The 25,242-nt window shown below is 36.7% G+C and overlaps 1 protein-coding gene across 1 annotated transcript; it reads left to right on the top strand.

Moving 5' to 3' along the window:
• The first annotated feature begins 1,553 nt into the window (after positions 1 to 1,553).
• CAH1 (carbonic anhydrase 1) lies at positions 1,554 to 24,889 on the top strand. Its single transcript, XM_034321199.2, has 7 exons — positions 1,554 to 2,018; positions 11,618 to 11,818; positions 13,677 to 13,798; positions 17,173 to 17,268; positions 20,602 to 20,716; positions 21,201 to 21,379; positions 22,475 to 24,889. The coding sequence occupies exons 1-7, from the start codon at positions 1,979 to 1,981 to the stop codon at positions 22,541 to 22,543; spliced, it is 822 nt and encodes a 273-aa protein (XP_034177090.2). The 5' UTR covers positions 1,554 to 1,978; the 3' UTR covers positions 22,544 to 24,889.
• The last annotated feature ends 353 nt before the right edge of the window (positions 24,890 to 25,242 follow it).

Raw genomic sequence — 25,242 nt, 5'->3', positions numbered from 1 at the left:
GGATGTAATGACTGGCTTCAAGTAATTATTCAACGGACGAAACAAATAGCAATCGCTGTTTCTATAATTGGTAGAAACAGGTATAAAATCTCTAGTGTCATAGAAGTCCTCCTGAACTCCCCTATTGCCTCGGCAATGTTCCTCATGTTTTGGGGGTTTTTTTGAAAATTTTTCTCCTCTTCTACCCAATATAAATTTTCCTCAACTTCCTATAGGTAATACCATACAGGATTCCTCATGCACCGTCGGTAAGGGGGCCCGCGATCTTGCCCCCAGATTCGGCTAACCTATACTCATGAAATAACGGGAAAGAAAAGAGAAAAAAAATGTAATGACTGTGGTTACAAGTAATTATTTAACGAACAAAACAAATGGCAATCGCTGTTTCTATAATTGGTAGAAACAGGTATAAAATCTCTAGTGTGTCATAGAAGTGTCCTTATTACAATATTACACCACGAGCGGATGTGGAAATAAGGCGTGCGTTTCGATGAAACGTGGAATATAGAAAACGTTTCATTGGGTCAATCCTTTCGTAGCAAGCGACTAAAATGCTAAAAGTATAATGAGAAAATACAATCTCGGTCTGTGACCTGGTGGAAAAGGTAACACTGATTCACCGGTTGACGAATAGCTTCTTTATCAGATCGTGATCCTCTGGTCAGCTTAATAAACGCATTCGTGTCGTCGGCATAGAAATACACGTGTTGCGGCCTCGACTGAAATAATATCTGGCGCTCGTGCATCAGTGTCATGACCTGCAACGGAAGAAATTGATGGCACACTATTTTGTACATCGAATAGAAACTAGCTAACCGATTGGGGACGATAAAAAAAAACGAAGACAAAAACTTAATTAAAAATTCCATTCGAATGGAATTCAAGTTTGACGACTAATCTAATCTCTATTCCTTTCTTTCATCGATCAAGAAGAAGATTTCATAGATAAGACTCGATTGCATTGTTCGAAGTAGATAAGACCGGAAGCACGTGCGCGACAAATAAATATTGAATTTCAAGATACATATGACAGAGCATTTCGTAAGTAGAGGTAAATCGTATTATAGCCAGTTCTTCTGGTAAGAGACGTTCATATTTGATTTCTTTTCGTTGCGATGCATAGAACAATTGGAGCGTAATACGTTACCTTATCATTTTGCTGGGATTAATGTTTCCGTTTGAAATAGATTATAAAATGAATCATTAAGGTATTAGAACGCCTAGTTATTGCCCCCCTTGTAGAGTGTACGCGGATCGACGGTTGACCGTGATCAATTTTATTATTATAGCTGTTTGGGAACGTAAAGGAGGACACGAATCACGAGGACAGTGGAATCATTCGAAAATAATTTATTCGAGTGAATTATTCTAAATATTGAAACGATCTAGACTCGAAAATTGATCAATGTTGATCATAAGCAAGCACGTGCTAACTGATAGTGGTGGGGATGCGCGATGCACGTGTAAACATTTACTAGCGCATGCGCAGACGCTCACTTTTCCATAGTGCCAGTCACGTGACCGACGCGCGTATAAAATCAGCCGATCGGCCGGCCGGCGTCGCATTCGTGGACGATCGTGAATAGGGTGGATAACCTTTCGACTTTCATTTTACATTAGAGAAATAATTTTTAAAATCGTTTCACTAAGGACGCCTGACAAATCGGATAGATGTGCGATCGGATAGTCGATTCGTTCGCGATATAACGTAAGCTGAAACGGGGAAACAGAGAAAGAAAACTCAAAAGTTGTAAGATCTCGGATCTGTCAACCGTTTCTCCGTTTCCAATCGATCGGTAGTGCGTTTGATCGAGAAAATTTACGGTAACGACCAATCGTGGCTACGATAAAATAAGAAAAGGGACGCAACAGTGACGTGTTTCGTTTAATAGAAGACTAGAAACAGACAAAACGATTGACTACGAGCTCCGTTGGGATCACAGTTTCCGTGGATCTCAATTTCTGATCGTTTACCGAAATGGCCGACAAGAGCGAATGGGACTACTCCATCCAAAATGGTGAGTTTTTATTGGTTATGTATCAACGTTTTATAAACGAGGTAGAAACAAGTTACAGTGACAGCGCATTAGAAGGTTCCTGAATAATTTATATCCTACAATAAAATATTCAGATTTTTACCAACTGGTCTAACTGCAGACCGGAAGTCGGTTAGCTTCTTAAATAAGTAGCTGTTACTTTATCGATAAACTACTCTTTTCGAGAGATTTAAACGTTGTAATTTGTTCAATTTTTATCTATTTATCTGTTTTTTATCTAATAAATTAATGACCTGCGCCGTAACTTCCGTTAAGTGTTACGCTTCATTAGAAATTGAACATTTATATTGATTGCAATGTAACATATCTATTATTGAACTTAATCCAGTTGGTAACTAAAAATATTCGATTTCGCATAATTTAGTCTCGCATTCCACTTAACGAAAGTATCTAACATAATTTCTAGGCATTTCTTTTTTTTCGATGCGCCAAGGAAAATGTCGGTTGTCGCTTGGTAAAAATAGTTCCGTCAAGTAAAAACAGATAAGAGAAACGTATTGCGAGAAACTAGTAACGGTATGCCGATTCTTTCCTCATTTTTATAGTATTTTCGAAGTCTGCAAGGACATTAACGAGGACATGGAACGGACATAATCGCGACGTACAATCAATTGTTTTGTTCTTAAAAAATTTGTTTAAGCAACACAGGGAAACGTGTACAATGGATCCCTATACAATGATTGACCCTTTTCCTAAAAAAAAAAAAAAATTAATAATGCGTTCCTTAACCCTCGGACGGCGGAGCATGAAGAGAGTCGTATGACACAAATTTTACGCTGTCCCTTTAAAAATTCTTCTTTAAGAAACGCATTATATTTTCTACTTTTTCAAGAAAAGAGTTAATCATGATACAGAAATCGAAAATATATATATTACTTTTCTATTATGCGATATTCCATTGCTTATCTCATTTAGAAAGATTATAATACAAAGGTTCGAAACAATAATAGTGTTTGTCAATTAAAAATCTCAGCATACTATACGAATTATTCTTAAATTAAAAAGATTAGATACACCGATATTTGTTAATAATTTTATTTAATTTCAACGAGAAAAAGACTCGACGATAACGCTGCAAATGAAGTTTGATTAGAGACAGTACGCGTCAGATATTGTATAGAAAAGCCCGCCATTCGATGTTTCAATATTTTTTCAATAATCGATATCATCAATCGATCATTTCGAAATGTTCGGTATGCGCTTTATCACGGGTAAATATCACGGTCGTATTTTTAAAATATATCATTACACTTTACGCAATAAATTTCATTTTCAATTGCGATAATCTTCTTTAAAAAAAAAAAAAAAAAACACGATTATCGATCGGTTGCTCCAAATCGAAATATCCGGGTGACCCGGTTTCCTCGAACTTGAAACGGAAAGGAAAAATAACGATCGTTTCGCGTTCGATTTGCACGGTGTCACGATGGCACCAGGCTCACTGACCTAAGGCCATTGTCTTCGAATGCAGGCCGTCCTAGTCGTGCCAAGGGACGGCGTTGCATTCGCCATGCTAACACGGGACACCACCGGCTCCGTAGGTAAACGAAAATCAATAATTTTCCTCGTTCTGCTTCAGGCCGATGCACCTGTTCCTCCCAGTAAACCGTACGCGTTCTTTACCTCTGCACTCGTTACTCGAAAGGTACAGAGTACTTACATGCTCTAGAGAGCCGCGTACTCGCACATGTAGGTAGATACGAGCGGGATAACCTGAAACGTGTATAGGACACACCGAGGCATAGTACATTGTACCAGCACGTAAATATAACGTGAGAATAGGGAAGTAACGTTGTATGCGCGATGGTAACGAGATCCAAACACGCACCAGTTGTGCCCGGTCGTTCGCATTTAAACGTTTACCTAACGAATTTTTTTGAAAAGACCGCCATAAGAAAAAGGAAACCTGATAAAAATGCATCTTGAAATTTGATGAGTTCGTATTTAAAATTCTGTTAATTGAACAGAATCCTATCCTATCTGACTGCTCCCATTGTAACAGCTGCAAGATAATTTAATATTATACCCTAGGTATCATAAACTGTCCACTGGTGTAACTTGATCCAGTATACACTAAATTGGTGTGAAACAATTTCGACGCAGTTCGGGGCTGGTAAACACTGGCAGTTATTAAAAAATACTCTGGTAAACAGCGTCTGGAAGCAACGTATGTGTATTCTAATTTTACATTTCCTATGAATCACATGATGGGTTTCTTATCCAAACAGACGCGTTCCGCTTGGTAGCATCGTGCCAAAGAAAACTAGTTCTTTTCGAAAAACAAACTGCGCAAGGAAACGAACCCTCCATGGCTGTGACCAATTAAATCCAAGGGAATTATCGAACCGTTTAACGGGGGTGTGCCTAATCAGGCACCTTTGAATTCTTCTTTTTGGAGGGGTGGAATTTTCGCGATTTTCGAAGTCGTAAGAAAAATTGCATTATATTCCTTTTTGCAAAATCTGTATATTAAACAAATTTATGAATTTTATTCCGAGTTTGTTCGGCAGTTCTATTCGCCCGATTTGCATGATTTTTTTTTTAAATGAAAGGTATTCTTGCATAGATAACGCAACAAGCATTGGAATACATCTACCTTTCGCCCCTCTTATGTTATATCCTCAAACGTGATTTTTCTGGAATTTCTCCCCACTCGAAGCTTCTTATCTCCGGTTCTAATTGAGGTACGGTGTAAATTTTTGTCTAAGAACACTCACAAGGGAACATCGGGGACTGATACACTCCGATTTTGATGAAACTTTGCATAAATATTTATTAGATCTGTTTATGAAGATAACTGTAATTCGTTGGTGCCCGTTTTTCACTTTGAGGGAGATATCAACCCTTTTATCCGAACCGCCCGTTCTATATACGTGCTTATAAATCGTAAACAACAAAAGATATAAAAAAATAGTTGAAATAAAAGTTATACCGTTTATTGAGGTCTATAAAGCTGCGTGTAAGTTTGTTTTTTAAATCATCCTTTTTGCAAAATTGAATTCCCCCTCCCCCTCCGTTTTGAAAAATTTTACGCAGTTTTATAGACCTCAAGAAACGGTATAAGTTTTATTTCAACTATTTTTTGATATCTTTTGTTCTTTACGAAGCACGTATATAGAACGGGCGGTTCGGATAAAAGGGTTGATATCTCCCTCAAAGTGATAAACGGGCACCAACGAATTACAGTTATCTTCATAAACAGGTCTAATAAATATTTATGCAAAGTTTCATCAAAATCGGAGTGTATCAGTCCCCAATGTTCCCTTGTCACTGAATCAAGCTCTTTCATTTGAGCTATTGACCAGTTACAACCAAAATGAGGTACTGATTTAAAAATCATGTTCCCCTTTCCTGACGAATTGTTAATTTATAACTGTACAATCTGTTATTTGTTTAAAAGAATGAAAGTTAAAAATTGATGTTTGAATGCGAATTTTTCAACTGGTGTGAGTGAAAATAGACGACTGACTAGGCAAAGTGAAACGTACACGAAAGCGTGTAAAGGTCGGAGACCCAGTTTCGTTTCGCCTACCCGGTTACCGTGCATGCCTCTCCGAAATGCCCTTAATCTGAAGCCAATTTGTCAGCGCTATCTTTGAACCGGCGCGAGTGCAATTGCGAAGTCTGGCGGATACCGTGATTTGCATAAATTCCTGGCCGGCGTGCTGATCGACGATTAAGTCGTTTGGCTTTCTGACCGTGTACCGGCGCGGCGATTCGGCCGAGAAATGGCAATCGCTCCTCTGTATTTACTACATCGTCGGGGGACACTCGATCACGACCGGAAGTACGCCATTGCGGTCATTGTTTAAGCTCACGATGCATTGTCCCTCATAAGGGTAACCGTGAAAATTCACACTTCCATAATTAAGAATCGATCGCTTTCTTCAAATTAAATACCCGAAGAATTAGCAATTATTCAATGGATCCAGAAGCATTTTAAGGATCATTTGCGATAATCGGAATTTCAAAGAGATATTCAAGACGGTGTAGTCGTAAGGTGAAAGAAAAGTTTTCCAACCCCCAGGTTTTTAATCGCGGACACGTGTTGCATTGTCGGGTGAGAAAGAAATGTCCGATACGATCACTTTTTTCACTGCTCATACCGCCCTAAGCGTTCGTTGAAATGGCGATCTTTCTTTTCCCCGTCACACTTTGCGTGAAATTCGGGTCACTAGAATTTCGCGATTCGAAATCTCATTTCATTTGCAAAGCGTCGGTTCCGTTCGATAACCACCAGCAGTGTGATTTCTAACACTTTTTATATAAATTACATCTAATCATTCGTTGATGTAAATTTCTAGGTATTATAGTAAGCCCATACAAGTAGGTGAATTACAATTTTCTTCAGCAACGTTTCACCAGAAATGAAACGTTGAATGATTGATAATAACTACTGGCGGTAGAAGGTTTACGCATTATATACAGTGGCTACTCTGTTCGACTTGTATATCGATTTCGCTGGTTTTCGTATCGAGTGTTCTCTGATACACGATACCTTGTCTCATTCAGAAGTACCAATATAACTTATTAAATTCACGACGTAACATCAATTTTAAATACATAATTATCATAGTAGAAGATTCATTGAATTTAAGAAGATTTTATTCAACTCTAGTCACGTTTAGTTGAAAGTCTTCGCAGAAAGCGTAGAATAAACAGGAAAACGCGATTTGTCTGCTCCTCTCATCCGGTTTTACGTAAAAGGTGTGACGTTGTTGCACTCGCGTTACCTTCACATTTTATATCTAATGCTGTGATACCGATGCAATTATCCCTGCGATGGCGGACCATGTAGAGAGCCCTAATTTTAATCTAACAAGGGACATTACCTAATCGACACACACCGATTTTGATGCTCTTTGAATATGATATAGAACTCAAAAAAATATTTAACACGTATTTTTTTTTATCAGCAATCGTCCATGCTGAAGGGGTGAAAATAGCCCTCAAAGTTGGGGTTGCGAAACATATTTTCTTGAATATCTCAGGAACTATTAGGTGTAGGCGAAAAATTCAAAATGGAATTTGTGTGTTTTTGAACAGCAAATTTTTCTATGTAGCCACCTTTTTGATAAATTTATTTGTTTAAAAAATATATTGAAAAATAATCTATTTTTGTAATTTTTTTCACCCTTTCAGCATGGACGATTGCCGATACAAAAAAATACGTATCAAATATTTTTTGAGTTCTATATCATACTCAAAGGGTATCAAAATCGGGGTGTGTCGATTGGGTAATGTCCCTTGTAAGTGGTATAATCAAGATCTCAAATCGATATTATATTACTATAGGTTTATTTCGAGAGAAATCATTTAAACAATTATGACAGGCCACTTCCGCTTCTGCCGCTAGAAGGGATCATCCAAAATCAATATCGCAACACATGTACGACTCCCATTCTCCGTCTTTTCTATAGACGTATCATCACGAATCGTTTCGTGTCGCGAGTCACCTGGTTGATCTCTCTCAGTTTCTTCGCGAAAAACGATTCACGAAGGTCAAAGTGCAAGGTTTGAAATTCTCGTTGAAAGGACGAATAGGAGCGCGGTGCTGCGACAGCCTGGTAGCTCGTCCGGCAAGGTTGAACGAACCTTCGGACAGACCTCGACGACCTCGAGACGGTATTTTTTCTGGTGGAGTGCTCTGTGATCGCCGTCAATAGGATCTTCAATAAGCAGGATAAATACAACCAGTCTGGTCGAGATACGCATTCAAATGGATGAGGATTAGTCACTAGTCAGATATCTTCCAAATATCGTACCTTTGTTTTTAGAGTTTAGAAAGGACCTGGTTTTTTGGAACCATCCTTTACACCACTATCTTCGATTTTTTTTTTTTTTTTTCAAAAGTGCTCTTTCTGGTAAAATACTCCTGGTAAAAGACGACTGTAATTTATTAGCTGTGCACTCACGATCAAATCAGGCTTTTTTAAGAAAAATTGCGATATAAGGAAAGCAGGAATTCTCGAATTTCTAATTTTTGTCATTTACGAGTGTTGGATTTATCAGAGTATTAAAACTCCTTTTATTACAAAAATGATCGAGCTTACAATCTGTTTGCTTGACGTCTCCGACTATAATTAAAACCAAGATTCGGAGGAAAGGCGAGATAAGATCGATCGAGCAGAGTCGAAGAGCACTTCGGAAATTAATTATATGCGACAATATTGCATAATCGTGAGTTACGTCGCGCGTATTACAGTGGGTGATCAAATTATTTGAGCCATGGTATGAAACATGGATTTTTCGTGTTTGCGTAGAAATAGAGCCAGAATTTTAAGGTTTTTACATTGTGTAACTTTTAATCAATAATCCTTCACTAATAATATACAGAAAAATACTTATAAAAATAAACAAGTACATTTAAAAGATTATATTTACGTATGTATGTTAGTATTTCGTAACGCCACCTTTTGCTGCAATTCATTTTAATTGCTTTATTTCTAACCCATACTTCTATCAAACGTTCAATCAATTATAGTTAATTACATATTAAATAGTAATAAAATAATTACATACAATTATATATTTTCATATAATAATTAAATTTAAATACATTTATTTATACATTTTTTTAGAGAGAAATAAATAAAATTAATAATATAAATATAAATTAATAAATAATATTAAATAATTTATATTATAATAAATTAATTTCAAAGAATTTCTAGGCCATTCAAGGACTTTCACTTTTTTCAACTGTGTATTATAATTTTACAAGTATCGATACATCAGAAAAAAAATAACAAAAACTCCGTTTAACTCTGTTTTCATTTAAGAATTAATGATATTTATGTAAAATCATCAATTTATGCGAGTGGCTCTAATAATTTGATTACCCGCTGTATATCATCATCACGTGCTGCTTCGCAGCTGTGAACCACGCGGGAATCAAACGCGGATCTTGTGATAAAAGTACATTTACACGGAACCAGCTGTATTTCTTCTTCTAACATCAGCAAATAGAACGTTGAATAGTTTTTCAAATGCAAACATTTGCCTCGCAAAGAGACTCGATGACGTCCGCAAACTCGATCGAACGACGCGGCTCTTTTAATTCATTTTTTCGTCGATTAATTATTAACAATTTCATTGATATTTTATTTTCTGAGTCATAGTCCACTTGTTGATCAGCCGGCTTTCTCACAATATGTATTTATTTCTTTCACGCTTTCAATGTAAACAGATGATTCTTACTAATTGTTTTATAATTTTGCAATTCTTTCGCTTATCTAATTTTTTCAAACATTCATTTGTCACGCTTATTGACACACTTGAGTGATTTTTCCTGATTCGTATAAATAATCTTGTTTCATTCTGGCTGAATTGATTATTTCTATTTATCGTTATCACCACTTGGACACTCGTGCGATATTCCTGTTGCAAAATCATTTGCAAATAAAAATATCGCGAAGCGATATCGTTTGATCTCCAGCGCACGAAACAGATTCTCCTTGACCTATCCATTTTTGAAAATAATCTCTATTTAATTATCGTCATATCTAACGTTTAGAATGATTATTTGTGTTTAGATGTCATTGACCACTTCTTACAGTTAATTTGAAGATTAATATTGGTATTCCCCTAGGACTCCCGCGTAAGTTGTTAATAACAAAAATTATTTTTGCGTTACCGAGATGAATGTAGTAAATAGTTATTGGAAGATTTGAGCGAGGAGCGGGAAAAAAACCCGCTAACAATAATCAAACTCTATTCGATTTTCCAAATCCTACTTATTCTAATTAAGCCTCAGACGGCGCGGACCAGGGAGAGAGCCCCAGTGTTAGATTCACAACACAGCTTCCACTGTTCAAGGGTTAACTTAAACATTGAAATACAAATATTTCATTTTTCACTTTGCAAATATTCCGAAATTTTCTTGTATCGTCAAGATACAACTATTACATTTTTTATATCATTTACATAACACTTATTTCGTTCACACTATCAAGACATGTTACCGGTTTGATAATTTATTGGTTTGTAGTATTCGTATATGGCACGATTAAACTTCTATCGAAACATAAACGATAGTAAATTCACACGACTGACTGTTTCAAGTATGATACGAAATCAAAAGACACGAATTGCATTTGAAAAGGAAAACAAAGTAATTCGACGTTATCGCATACAAATATCGGAATCGCGTGTCACGATAACGTACGGATTTATGCACCGGCACGTGACGTGTCTACGTATCCCGCGATAACAAGTTTCTTAATGCAACCGATCATTTCTCGCGATTATCGAGACCAATAGCTGGCTGTTTTTACGCTTGCATAATCGATGCTTTTACACTTTGCTTGGTATTGTCGGTGTTGCGATCGTTTACACGACGATAACTACGATGACGACCAATCGACGAAAGCATTTTTCTGTTTTTTTTTTTTTTTGTTTTTTTTTAAGCTTGTCAAATGATACAGCGAAGAAACTTTATTTTTAACACGTATGATTAGAGAGCTGTGACGTTCGATGAAACGACGACCTTGTACCTTTGACGATAATTAGGTTTGACGATTATTAGGTTTGAAAATGATACGGTTTTATGGACAGAAGGGCTTAGTAATTTATCTCTTGCTTGCAGGCAAAATTCAATATTTATTGTTCCTAGATGAGATTTTGAAAAAATTTGGTGTATTTGAATTTGAATATTTTCTCGCGCTTATGTATATTTGAAAAGTGGGGCGAAAATATGATTACTTTGATAATTGAAGTTAAAAATGAATATTAAATTAAAAAAAGAAAAAGCAATAATTATTTGCTAATTTGTGATTGTTTTATGTTCAGGCTATACATACTCAATTAGAAAATTGAAGCCTGTGTTACAATAAACATTTATAAGGTTTATTAATACATTTAGTTATCGCGTTTGACCTCGTTTTAAAAACCGTGAATACAAGCCAATTATCCATAAATATTTGTCGAGTTAAAACTAGAGCGTTGTTTACGCGAATTTGTCAAAAAGAGAAACGGCGAATGTAAACCAGCGCGTGGTAAGTTCGGTTATTAATACCTACTTCTTCTCTCGCTTGGTCCCAAGTTTTTTTCCTCGAAAGCGATAAACGAAAAAACTGATACGTGTCAATTAAGTTTTTATTCTATTATTAACATATGTCGGTAAATGATCTTTGAATTTTAACTTTTGATTATTCTTGATTAATTTAACTGTAACTCTTTTTTTTTCAACTAATCGTAAGATTATGACAGGGATCAACACCACGTAAAAAACAGTTTAATGAATCTTATATCATTGGATTTTATTAAGCACCTTATTATACCAGTTAAGAATTTTATTAAAAGAAGGCTTAAAAGATAATAAATAATCTCTTAAGCAGTGTACTACTCAGTTATAATTACACTCATAATTACAATTATCTTTTGTAAATACAGTATAAGGAAAAAAAGTATTTAGTGAAGCTTTGATTATAATTCTCAAGATTTTCAGAGCAGGGTCGGATTTGGGGAGGGTCTAAGCCTGGGGCCCTAATTTTTAAGGGGCTCTCTTCTGAACCTTCTGAATTTTAATTTTAATTAAGAAGAAAAATTTTGTGTTTCAGGACCGAGCACCTGGATGTCGAAATTTCCAATGGCAGCTGGATCGAGACAGAGTCCAGTGAACATCGAGACGGATCGAGTAGAATCGGATCACGAGGCACTGAGTAGCAAACCCCTGCAATGGAAATATCCGGCCACCGCTTCCCGGAAGCTCGTTAATCCTGGTTACTGCTGGAGGATGGACACCGATTGCGAGGGCACATGTAAGGCCATTTTCATTTTTCAACTGAAACTTTTCTTTTGCGCTATTTTACATTGAAAGGAAAAGAAAGGAAAAAGCTTATGGGGTTAAAGAACGAGGTGGTGGCGCGTGTCGTGCAAGAACGAGGGTTCGTGCATTTAAATGCGACAACTAAGAAGTCGTCGGTTAGCTGAAAGTACGACAGCCGTGTACCGTGAGAAACGATTTCGATCGGGTGCATTGAATTGCAAATATGTCCTCGAACTGTTGAATCGACTATCGATTGGCCAAAGATTTTACCGAGTCTATTTAACCATCAGACTGTATAACGTATAAGATAGCTTCTAATTAACCCGGAAACAAAGGATTAATCTTAAATCTATCTGAAATCTGTTGTCTGCTCGAATGTTCCAGTTGTTGTTGATGGAAAAGGCGCGGCAGCGTTGTTTCGTCATCGTGGCCCGAATATTCGTCGGAGAAAATATTCGTGGCGGACTTAATTTCAACCGGTTCAAAGTAGATTTCAGCGTTAACCGCGAAGCAAAAGCTAATTGGTTGCATGCGCGAGTCTCGAAACGCGCCTCTAATCGGTCGTTTCCGACATTCTAACAGTTGGTTCGTCTAACAGTCTAACAGGAACCCGTCAGGGAAAGCTCGTGTTCGCTTCTACTCCTCGACAACATGAATTTTCCCGCTGCAACAGCTTATCCTCTTTTAATCCTACATTTTATCTGCTTATCCAACGTAAGAGAGGCTTGAATTGCACCTCGAGTGGATTCCGACTTATCGGATCAAACGTGATTCAAAGGAATTATTAATCATTCATTAGTTTATTCTTGGCTTTATTACCTCGAATGGAACTCTTGATTATCATTTACAATGTTGTTTTTCTAAGATGTTAAGTGCCAGAGTGAAAATTATTAAAAATAAAACACCTCCGGATGGCGGACTATGGAGAATGCCCCATCTAAATTTCACACTAATACTCTGAAAATTACTTTTTCAATATACATATATGTAACTCTTTCGTTTAAAAATTATATATTTAACTCTGAGCTAATATCCCTGTACATGTTTCCCAAAGGGCCTTGATTGACCCAGACTTCGCTGTTCAAGGATTAACTGAATACCAAGAGCGCATCTTATCAAACTCGTCGTCCTTAGTTAAAAGTTTCAGCCTTCCATTTAGAATATTTTTCTCGCGATGTATGTTAAATTATTATTTAGAAAGATTCTTTATTTTCAATTGAAAAGTAAGCATACGTTGATCGCAGATTCTTAGAACGTAGCAAAAGGTGAACGACCAAGATGTTCAGAAAGGTAAACAACTTTCTACGGTGTACAGGTGTTCCAATGAACCACGACTATTTGTCATCGCGACGAAAAGGAAAGAAAAGAAACAGGCCACGGTATCGCGTCCTTTATCGTTCCATCGATTCCCTGAAATTCTGCTCTATTTCTATCGTGTGAACATTTCGTTGCCGCCACGTGTGAACACGCATAATGCGTCACGACACGGTCGTCCTCGTTTCGAGCTGTTCGCAAAGGTAAAAGCCTCCTCGACCGACACGAAACTCACACAAACGAACGATCCAATTTCTTCGATTTTATGCTCGCGGTTATTTTCATAATCACCATAAACGATGAAAAATTTGTTAAGATAGAATACGTGGATGAGGCTTGAATTTCCATAGGAAATAATTGCTGATATTGGCAAGAATTTGTTGACTTAGGTCCTTATAGATAAAATTTCTTAACCCTTAGCTCCACTTTCCAGTAGAACTATCTCCTATAAGCTTTTCATTTACTAACGATAAGTGATAAATGAAAAATAAATGTTAAAGTCAACGCGTAACATAGTTGTATTTTTCTTGTTACAGTTTTGAGCGGTGGTCCATTGATGGACGATGTCTACAAACTAGAACAGTATCATTGTCACTGGGGCTGTAGTGATTCCAGAGGGTCAGAACACACAGTCAATGGTCAAGCATTCGCAGGAGAGGTGAGATTAAACGAATAACTTTCTCTGTTAAAATAGTTAAGCCGTGTTTCCACGTGCGAGAGAACTCGAGGAAGTCTTGCAGAAGATATGTTGGATACCACCTTCCCTATCTTCTGCAAAGGGCAAAAATCACACCAACAGTCATTCCGTTTACTCCCTATCTCCTATATCTCCCATAAACAATCAGTCATCCTCGTACTCATCCTGCCTCGCCTTCTACAGTTAGTCACCTACATCCTTTGTCCTTTCCTTTCTTTGACCCTTCCACACTGCCATTCTCGAAATACATAAATAGATGCAGAATTTGGGAAAGGAGCGCATTTTGTCAGAGTCAACGGTACGATCACTACGTCTGTCGCAATAAAACAGTTTTACGGAAGTATCCTTGTTGCACCGTGATTCTTGCAACACCGTTTACACTAGCAAGCAACTTTGTCGCAAGATTTCTCGCCAGTTTAGTTTCGTGCACGAACTGCATAAATTACTTTATGACGGGGGCCATAAAGGGCCTTAGTTGGCCCTTAGTTTTCGAGATATTTTCGAAAGTAATTTGTGCAGTTAGAGGCCCACCTCGTATAGCAGCAACAATAATGTTATTACTAAATAAAAAGAGAAAAAGATCTATTTGGATCCGAATTCGGTTGTTTCCACAATTTATTAAGAGAACTTCAAATAGAAGACGCACAACAGTATTTTAATTTAATTCGCATGACTGCTGTGGACTTAGAAATTTTATTACAAAAAGTGGGTCACCTAATGAGTAGAGTTTCAAATTGATTCGCAAAGAAGTATCTCCTATATTTATCCTATTCGCTGAAATTTGAAGAACGTGTTTCTAAACGATTACCAATGCACGCACACGAGATAAACGAGCGAGTATTCTCTGTCTAGCATTCGTAGTCAGTGTCTGCTTCGAAGCGGATCGTTAATAATTCACTCTCGAGGAGCATGATTCGCGTTACAATCATTCGTACGAAGCCTTTCGACCTTGTTCGAACGCGTGCACTTTACTGTCCATGACTGCTAGAAAGACCGGATGAAAAATCATTTTCTCATTGAACAGAAAATTGAATAACGTCGTTGCACGATCATATCTGAACTTTACAATTTTCTTATTTAACGTTTATTTATTTATTTCTTTTCTATACGCGTTTGATCGTTGACACCTTGTATAATTCCATGAGTTATAGAATGTGTAGGTCATTTATGTATTTATATATGTACCAGCCTATGTTTCAACGTATTCAGTTACTGAAATATGGTAATTGGCATTGTAACTTGCATGCAGATTGTAAGTGAATTATGTAACAAAATCGTCGGACTTGAAGCTTGAATACTACACTCGTGATCAAATAAGGCTTCCCGTCCTTCCCTGGACACCCATCCTTCCTCCTGGGCGCCACACAGTGGTATAAATCGAGAAATTTAGTGACATTTAGCCAAAAAATCAACTTTCTCATATAGATGTATATTGCTTTCTAAATATCTATTAATCTTGAAAATAAAAAAGTTAATAAAATTGAATAAAAACCGTAACTGTAACAGCCAGTTAAAGTTGGAAGTTTTGAAGATAACATTTTTCATGGAAAAAATTCCGTTTCTTTTTTAAGGTGCTCTGACGATTCTTTTTAATATTTTCCCCCCGTACGCCGAGTGGAGGCCCCATGTGGCGAACCTCCATTTGCCGTGTAAACGTTTACACGGGGAAATTTAAATTGATATTTCTCACGAGGGGAACTACCCAAGTGTTATGATCATTTATTAATGAAACTTTGCCACCTTGTAGAGCTCGCCGCCCTGAACACGCCTATACCCCTTTTGGGGGCAGACGGCTAATTGTTTAAAAGATATTAACAATTACAGTTAGTTACTCCTTACATTGAGAAGCATGACAAACTAATACGTATAAATGATTAGCTCCGGGGTAAAACGCTTGACTCGTAATCTAACTGTCCAGGGTTCAAATCCATGGTTCCCTAGTAGATAGAGTAGTTCAATACTAAATTTTTATAGTCTTATTTCTCCTCTAAATTACTTTTAACATTAATGTCGTTAAAATTCAGGTTTTAGAATTCCTGCTTTTCCTATATCACCATTTACCCTAAAGAAGCCTGACTTAATCGGGAGTATACTTGCAAGTGTGAAGGATGCAGCTGTTATTTATTACGATTTCATCACGTGAATAGGATTTTTTTATTAATCTTTTCTTAAGAACAGCGACATTTCTCAACGTCAAAAAATTTCCTCGTGTTATTATATCATATTTACATTATTACGTGTCCATCTTCGACAGTATTCAATGAATATTAACGAATGGAAAATTACTCGATTGAAGTAAATTCAAATTTCCATAAGCTTCGGATTCATCTGAATGAAATTCTCTCCTGTGAAAAATTTGTCACACAATAATAACTATGGAAAGGTACATCATTCAAATTATTCTTATCACAGTTTTCACCAACTTCTGATTCATCAAATTCCTCTGCGATGATACGTATCGCGATAACAGATATCGTCGAATATTTGTAAAACCGTGAGATCATTGTGACGCATTAGCGGATGAACATTAAGTAAAAGAAAAATTAGCGATTACATTGAAACGAGAAGAAAAGACGATGCTCCAAGCTTAATGTAACTCGCAGAACTCTTTGTATGCATAGAAGTGCATTCCCCCGGGTGCATTCGTAATGCACTTCAAGTGCATTTCAAAGGAGAACGTGCGCTGAGATTAAACGCAGATTCCGCTCATCGAATAACCAAGTGAATTACATTGAATAGATATGCAATCGGTTAATCATTCAATTACTCTATTCTTCCTTCGACGATTAATCACGAGAAAGAGTAAGAAAATTGCAAATTGCTTTCCTATAAACCTTTGCTGTTAATGCGACAAAGAAATTTAAATATATTGTTGCGCCTGGGAGTGGTACTTGTTCTTTCCATTTTAATAATTATAACAACAACAAACAAACTAAACTGTATATTTCAAATACAAGGCAATTTCTAAGAACACAATTCAGTAAGTCCGTTCGCGTCGGTTTCTCGAGACCTTCTCAATATTCAAAAATCGCGCGGTTGCCAAAACATCCGCTAATATGTTTCCGCTCGAAACAAGAAATACAGTATTGCCTCGAAATAAGCAAGTGGTCTCTGCTTCGAAATAACATCACACAAGCGGTACACTGATTGTGAGTTGCATTGAACTTGTCGCAGTGAAGTTGGCCACGCATTCACTCATCGACGCGGCGTGAATGCGTTAGTGAATTTGTAGCCAACTTCACTGCGACAAGTTCAATGCAACTGTCAGTGTATACTAGAGACAATTTGTAATGCACCATCTGCCCGTTTTAAAGATTATTATTTTTCTGTTGCAGCTGCATCTGGTGCATTGGAACACAAGCAAATACAACACCTTCGCCGAAGCCGCGAAAGCATCCGATGGCCTTGCAGTTCTCGGTGTGTTCTTGAAGGTCAGTAATCATTTTGTTCGCTGTACCGTTTTCTAGAACTTGGAACTTCCTGGTTACACGTCCGGTCTCGTTTTATTTTTCCCGAATGATTCAGTTATCGATCACTGGTGATCTATGATCGTACGTTATCAGTGAGAGCTTGAGCGATCCGAAGATACCATTAAATTGCGACAGAACTATAATTAGAGTTTCGTTTCTTTTTTCTTTTAAATTTAATTTCTAAAAATGATAGAAAAATAAGATTTTAATAATTTCAGCTTTGTATTGATGGTGTTAAAATGTTTCAATCTAATAAAATTCTAATGGCTTTCCTTTTTACACTGGTGGAATTAATTCTGGACACTTTGCATAAAAATATTCTTTATTTCATATTTGTGCAGTAAATGTATATTCTGCTATGTTAAATTGATACCGTAACATTTTGTATAGTATAATGTTTATACTTAATATTTTCACATGATTTGGTTTGTAAATGTTTGAAAATTTTAATTTAAAAGAGTCTAAACTGTGTTGTTATTTTTGTTTTTGCGCCTGGCAAAACGAAACGACGCTCTAAAATTAGAAAACTATGATTGAAATATAAAATATAAATGATTATTATATTAAATAATTTGAGTGTCCAGAATTAATTCCACTAGTGTATATTTCGAATAATTAATTAGGAAAAAGATAATTGGTAATGAATAAAGTGCCATCCAAAGACTAAGAGTGTCATGGTCAAAACTTGATCTAACTTAAACAAAGAAATCTTAAGATACACTATGACATTTTTACACTTCAAAGCCACAGGATCAACTTCTTAGTATTGTAATTCATTTACATGCTGTCTGTACCCTTTTTATGGGTGCACAACTCGATGCGCAATATTTACAGCTGCTTAAACTTTTACATAAGATGGTAAGCTTCGTAAGCAGAATCCGTAACAGTGACGCGATTCGTTCCATCATCGGTTGGTTGATGTGTTACGTAAGCCTTTAAACGAACATCATTATCCATTCGTTCGTAGACCAAGTGAAATTTTCCTCCGGAAAAAAATCGTCAGTTCCAATGATTTCCTTCCTTTCAGTTAAAATCGAAAGCTATCAAAGCAATAGAATACAATCATTAAAAGAAGGAAAAAAAAAACAAATTAGCGAACGTGATCGTTGCATTACCCGTTTCCGTTTTACAGTATCTAGAAAATAAACTTGTCTCGTGAAAGATAACAATAGAATTTTGATTACACAATTGTTGTTCAAATAAGATAATGAAAAAAAAAGGGTATCGTGTAGCTGATTACTCTTATTATTCTTTATCTCTCAGAATTTTAAGAAATTTGCATAAATGATAAATGGATAAGAATCATCTTTCTGATAATCAGAGGAAAATAGTATTCGAATGTTTACTATGTAACGCGTTAATAATGTCTACGGATTAAAAATATAAATTGGTAGGATTTAAATGGATGAACATTTATTATCGTCTATCGCAAAAGATTAACATTTGATTCGTGAGAAATTAACCTTTGAATGGAAATAGAATGATCAAATATCAAGAGAGTACACTCGCGATCAAAGCAGGCTTGCTCAGTGAAGATGACGGTATTCAAATTTTCCCGCACAAACGTTTGCGGTCACGTGATAGGGTCAGACTCTTAATATACATACAAGGTGTCCCAGCCCAAGTGTGACAAAGCCGTTATTCTGTAACTATTTATGATACAAAAAATTATTGCTATAGAAATTGCACCGTAAAATGGAAACTGTTTTGGCCATCTGAAAAATTTTGTGCATTATTAGTTTAAAAGATATGATGGTTAAGTTTTGTTTTTTAAATGAAACCATATATTTTTTTTCAGATCATGTGATAGTGCTTCTCAAGACGAATTCATTAAACTTTAAGGGTGCAGTTCCGAAAAGCGCCACCAACCGATTGCGGTGAAATTTTAACCAAAGTTTATCCTTGATTAGAAAAGAAATTTCCTGAAAGGATTTTTGTCGACTAGGCCTCGTTTGCCTTCTACATCTTCTCAAAGTTTGGAAAGTTTCTACTGCATATCTAAAAAAATATTGATTTCACAGAAAAAAGTTTCAAACAAAAAATGAAGCTCTTGAAAAGTTCTACAAAAAAGGTTATATACATTTTTAATGCAAACGTATCATTTTGGCTGTTATGAACAATAATAGTATTTTTGCATACGCACATGCACATGTACGTATAATATTATTCATGTATTTAGGTTAGGTTAGACTATACATTTAAATCCGGTCGACGTAAGGCGGCCTGTAACACTTTCATTTACACACGTTTTTATAATTAATTTATTATTATTTCATGAAAGCGTTGCCGGAAAGTGCGGATTATGTGTTCGGAACAGATCGCCAATTATACTGCGCTGTGTCGGTAAGGTAGGGAATGATATAAAAATGGTAAAAAACTTTTTCTCACACATATTTCCTTTTAAAAATTTAGTAAGGCGAGGATTTATATCCAATTTATATATTTCACTATATTGTATCAACCCGATAGTGTAGAAATTACTATTTGTTTACATAATAGCCAAAATAATAGGTTTATGTAAAAAATGCATCGAATCTTTTTTGTAGAGCATTTTAAGAGCTTCATTTTTTGTTTGAAACTTTTTTCTGTGAAATCAATATTTTTCGAGATATGCAGTAGAAACTTTCCAAACTTTCAGGAGATGTAGAAGGCAAACGAGACCTTGTCGCCAAAAATCCTTTCAAGGAATTTCTTTTCTAATCGGAGGGTTGCGTCTTTCGGAACTTTATCCCCACATGTATTCTTTGGGTCTGCCGTTCCTAGCGTAGACCCCCGCTGTGGCACTTGCCGCAACAATAGGGCCGCTTTTACGACTTGCTACTCAAACCGAGACGCCTCGACTGAAAATCTGAAAATTTGTAAACGTTATATCTTGAAAATTAATTAAAATCGGGTGTATACATTAAAGCTTAATAAATTCGTCTTGAAAAAAAATATATAGTTCCATTTAAAATACGAAACTTAACCATCGTATCTTTTAAACTAATAATGTAAAAATATTTTCATTCACGCCAAAACATAGGCCCCATTGTACCGTGCAATTTCCATATAAACAATTTTTCGTGTCATCAATAGTTGCGAAATAAAGCGGCTGTCACACTTTATCGCGGGCACCCTGTATATGAAGCCTCTACCTTGCATCCTGTCAGTCTCCCTAGGGACGCCCATGGGGAAGGGTGAGAATGGGGACATGGTCATTTTTCCTGAGGAAGCTGATATGATCGCGAGTACCATAAATACAGCTCGCACTCGTAAAAGGTAGATATCTAAAGAAAATCCTTCCGTTGATTACAGGTGGGTAAGACACACGAGGAGATGGACAAGATAGCTCGTCTATTGCCGTACGTGTCGCACAAGAACGAAATGATGGAGATCAGAGAACCAATCGATCCTAGCAAACTGATTCCTGGTAAATAAATTGGAAATGTTACTGGTTAATATTCCATGTGTAACTCAGCCTCGATCGTTGCCTAATCACTCTAGAAATTGTCAACAAGAATCGTTGACGATCATTTGAAATTTTCATCGGTATCATTTGATTTCTGTCACGCGATTCCAGGGAGATACAAAGGGAATTAGAATTGTTCTTCGTCTTCAAATATTCAGTATTTACACCGATAGAAGGAAAGCTGGGATTCCTGTTATCGTTTAATATCTTAAGGAACGCGATTGCGTTCGGCACGCGAACATCGCGAGGATAAACAGCCGCATTTTAATACGAAATGTCTTGACCGCGTACGTGTTACGTTAATGCCGTCACGTAATCATTTTCTTTGAATACTTATTAGACGCGTTAATAAATTACCGATCTAATCGAACGTCGGACGTAAAAATTCACAAGAGCATTCTCGTTTTATCGTTTCATTCCGTTAATCAGTTGATTGTCGGCGTAGATGACAATGGTTATTGGACGTATTTGGGATCGCTGACGACACCTCCTTGCAACGAGAGCGTCACTTGGATTCTCTTTAAAAAGTGCATCGAGGTGTCCCATCACCAGCTGAATATTTTCCGTAATTTGAGAAAATTCTCTCGTGGAGAGGAATGCCCGTGCCATGAGAATCATGGAGCTGTGAGTATAATTGTTGCAGTTTACTAACATTTCAATTTTTAATATATTTCCAATTCTCAACTTACACGCTATTTAACATTTTACCTACTGGAAGCATATTAATTCTTAATATGCAATAGGTGTTTTCCAATTAACAGCAGATCGCATATTTCAATCTTTAATTACTGTTAAGTTATAGGGGAGACCGGGCATGGTTATCACATTTTTTTATTTCTATTTCTTACACGTTATAGTTTCAGGGAAGTTCATTCAGACATCGTTTAATATAAACTAGCATGCGGCCCGCCACGTTAAATTTTTATTTCTGGTATGTATACAAAAAATATTAAATAAATGAAAATTTTCATGCGTCACTGTTATAATGCGCAAGTACGACTACGAACTCCAGTTCTACATTTGATATCCACGAACGTCAAATATTACTGAAAGAATCTGTTTCGTTAGGCAACCATCGGTAACGTTCATCTGACCCCTGTGGCTCGGGGGGATTAGAATACGGCCACGGTATCCCCTGCCTGTCGTAAGAGGTGACTAAAAGGGGACACACACAGACAGACTCAAGCAAAAAAGTATGGCAAATGTATGAAACAATGTAAAATGCAAAAGGCGCGTGGTCGAAAGCGTTCGGTGGGCAACATGGAAACAGAAAAGTCTCCAAAAATGCCAGCTCTTATAATTAAGGGATTTCCTGATTTCTCTGCGCGTTGCCATAGGTTATCAGTACATTTCTATTGTTTAGTTTCCTTTTTATAACAATTGTGACAACCATATCCGGTCTCCCCTGAAGCGAACGGTGTATATTTTATTTCTGTTCTATTTCATTTTCCGCTGTAATTTTCTAACGCGTCATCTACAGGTAGTTAAGGCGGAACGAAACACCCATCGGACGCCTCTTGGTCAGCTCGATTAATCTCCATCCAGGTCGCGAGACAAGCCGCATAAACGGCAGCCCTCCATTTTCGCCTCCACCTCCTTCCGCCTTACCTTTATTTCTGTTTCTTTATTATTAGTCATCGTCACGAATAAATTTCAGATCGGCGGAATCACGGCCCCGTTTTCTAATTCCGGTACCTCTCTGTTCTCTGCTCGTTGCAGGTAATCAACAACTTCCGTCCGCCGATGCCGCTTGGAAATCGCGTGCTACGCGAGTGTGGTAGCTTCTGAGCGCCTGTTCGTACGCGAGCCGGGTCACAACCAGTCGATGCCGGACGAAAAACGAGCAAGAAAAGTGAGAACCGACCCACGAGACCGTTGCTCGCCTCTGTGGGTGGCCAACGAGAAGAAACCATAATTTTTTTCTCACTTGGTCCGCGTCGATGTTCAGCGTTCATTCTGTACCGTGAAGCATTCTAACTTCACCCAGAATACCGAGTGCCTTTTTTTAACGAACGATTATGGAGAATCAAAGTAACTAGAAATAAGAATGCTTCGGATTTTCCGCATGGAAATAGCTGCAGGAAGATGGTCTAGTTTGTTGAGAATCGTTGAAGAGAAACGTTGAAATGGATCAAACGCGGTACCTAAAATTGATGACGCAGTCGATAATGCTGTCCACTGTTTTATGGAGAGACCATAGACACGAAACCTTAGGGACATTTTAAATGATGGATAATCGTGTCTGCAACTTGTAGCATTGTAAGATTGAAAGAATTGTTTGGACGTAGCAAATTAATTTGCAAAAAGGGGAAGGGAAAGAGTAACGTTGTTGTAGAGAATCATTGACCTTGAGCAGAATTACGTGGACAGCACCGAGTCGATAAATTAGAACTCTACATAAAAGGGGGGAATAATTCTTTGTGAAGGAGAATGTAATTAGGAAAGGGGCACCATGACACAGAACGTTAGATGAACATATCATGACGTGCCTTTTAAATGGTTAAGCGAAGTTGTAGGTTCCGTTATTGTTTTACGATTCTGACGATTCGCATGGCATTTCACATGGATTACAAGTGCAATTATAAGTAGAAGCTAGATTAGTTGAAAACTATCGCGACTGCTTGTTAAGAAATCAAAACTGTGCCTATACGTTAAACCTTGTGTAGAATATATCAAGCGAGGATTATTAAATATTAGGTGAAACTAATCGAGAAGAAAGGTTTCATTAAAATCATGTAAAGAAAAAAAGAATACAATAACGGGTCCGTCCATTATTGGCAGATATTTAAATGATCTAACAGTTGTTTGAAATATTGTTGTTTATTGAATATTGTTTAAATATGTTCCATGTATAAATATTATATATTATATATGTATACACACGTATTTACGGACGTATTGTCCACAATAGATGTTTGCGGTTTCTATAGTTTATAAAAGTTTACGAGGCTGTAAAGGGACAAAGATTAACCTTCGACCGATAACGTCGCAGTACAATCAACAACATTCTTTTATAGAATTTTGGTTAATTAACACTAACTGGAACAGAAAAACTTTGTTATCGTTTATCGATTTTTGGAATCCTTTCATTAAGTTGAATTTATGAATGAACCTCATACGCAGTCAACGTGTTAATTATTAAGTATCACAGTCTAAGACTTCGCATCTTCCATAGTTAAATCAATGTTTTTCTTTTAACTTCAATTTCAAGTTTGGAATTTTTAAATATAAATTTTAAATTTAAACGTTCGCCAGGTTTTCTCATACTGTTTTATCGGTAACGGGTTAACGTGGAATTTATCGGGATTTCGAGAAGATGAGATCAAAAACGATATACGTTTTCCAGCAAAAATTAGACAAGCGTGAATAGCGTGCCATTTTATGTATTAATATTACACGATGCGTGTACCATTTTCCCGCTAAGTCATTCTGAAGCGCACGAAGAAAATTGCTGGTTCAACGTGCCTTGGATTGTACACGCCCTCTGTGCCTTCTTTAGTCACTTGCGTGAAATAATATAATTATTATTAACATATTATTAACATTCGTGTCTTAAATGATCGAACGATTTTTGCTCGACGATTTTCGACACGAATAAGGAGTTTTATTTGCATATTGCAATTTTTATTTCGAATGATGCTTTATTCACGATAATGACGCCGTTGTGTTTCATTTCGTTTAATCAGATCCGGTCAGTAAAAACGAAAGCGAACAGCCGATTTGAAGACGTTTAGTGCAACGCTTGCTTCGAGTCGTAAAAAAAAAGCGGGAGAGGAATTTAAACATGGTCTATTTAAATATTATGTGACCCGGTTCTGATTATAATAGATTTGCGTGACCGTCGCGTCGGTCAGGGGAACCATAAAGAGCCCTTCTTCGTTCTAGAATAACGAGTGTCACCTTTCTCCTGAAACGTGTGTGTCACGGTTAAACCGTGTTGCGATGAAACTAACAACGTCAGCGTTCTTTGCGTATCTATAACTAACAGGATAATCGTAACTGTAAGATTTCAGCTGATTTTCTGTATTTATTGTTGAACGCGTGAAAAGCAATCCGTATATGTATTTCGTAGCATCGACTGTGATATAACAAAAAAGAGAAAAAAGAACAAACATGGAAATAAATGACCGTGATGATACCCACGGTGATACGTTTGAAAAAGCTGTATTCAATTCGGAGGACCTTTGTACGTGTCCTTTATGATTGACTTTTATAGCGTTTGCAATTAACTTTCAGGTAAATACTTTCTAGTAATAATAATTAGAAAAATGAGTATAGGTATAATACTATACCGGAGCAGAGTAATATTATCAACATCGTCAAATTTATCCGCAACTTTTAAATAATACAGTTCAATAATTCCATTAAAGAAGGAAGTATTACAATGATATTTAGTTATGCTAAAACTAATAAAGATTAGCATAGAATGATTCAATATATAAAATTCTTTAAATAAAATTCTTACTCGTCTCCATCGATATTCAATT

Source organism: Osmia lignaria, chromosome 12, assembly GCF_051020975.1.
Source record: "Osmia lignaria lignaria isolate PbOS001 chromosome 12, iyOsmLign1, whole genome shotgun sequence".
Classification (NCBI taxonomy): Eukaryota; Metazoa; Arthropoda; class Insecta; order Hymenoptera; family Megachilidae; genus Osmia; species Osmia lignaria.
Note: the sequence above shows the minus strand (reverse complement) of the source record. Positions and strands in the feature narration are given on the sequence as shown.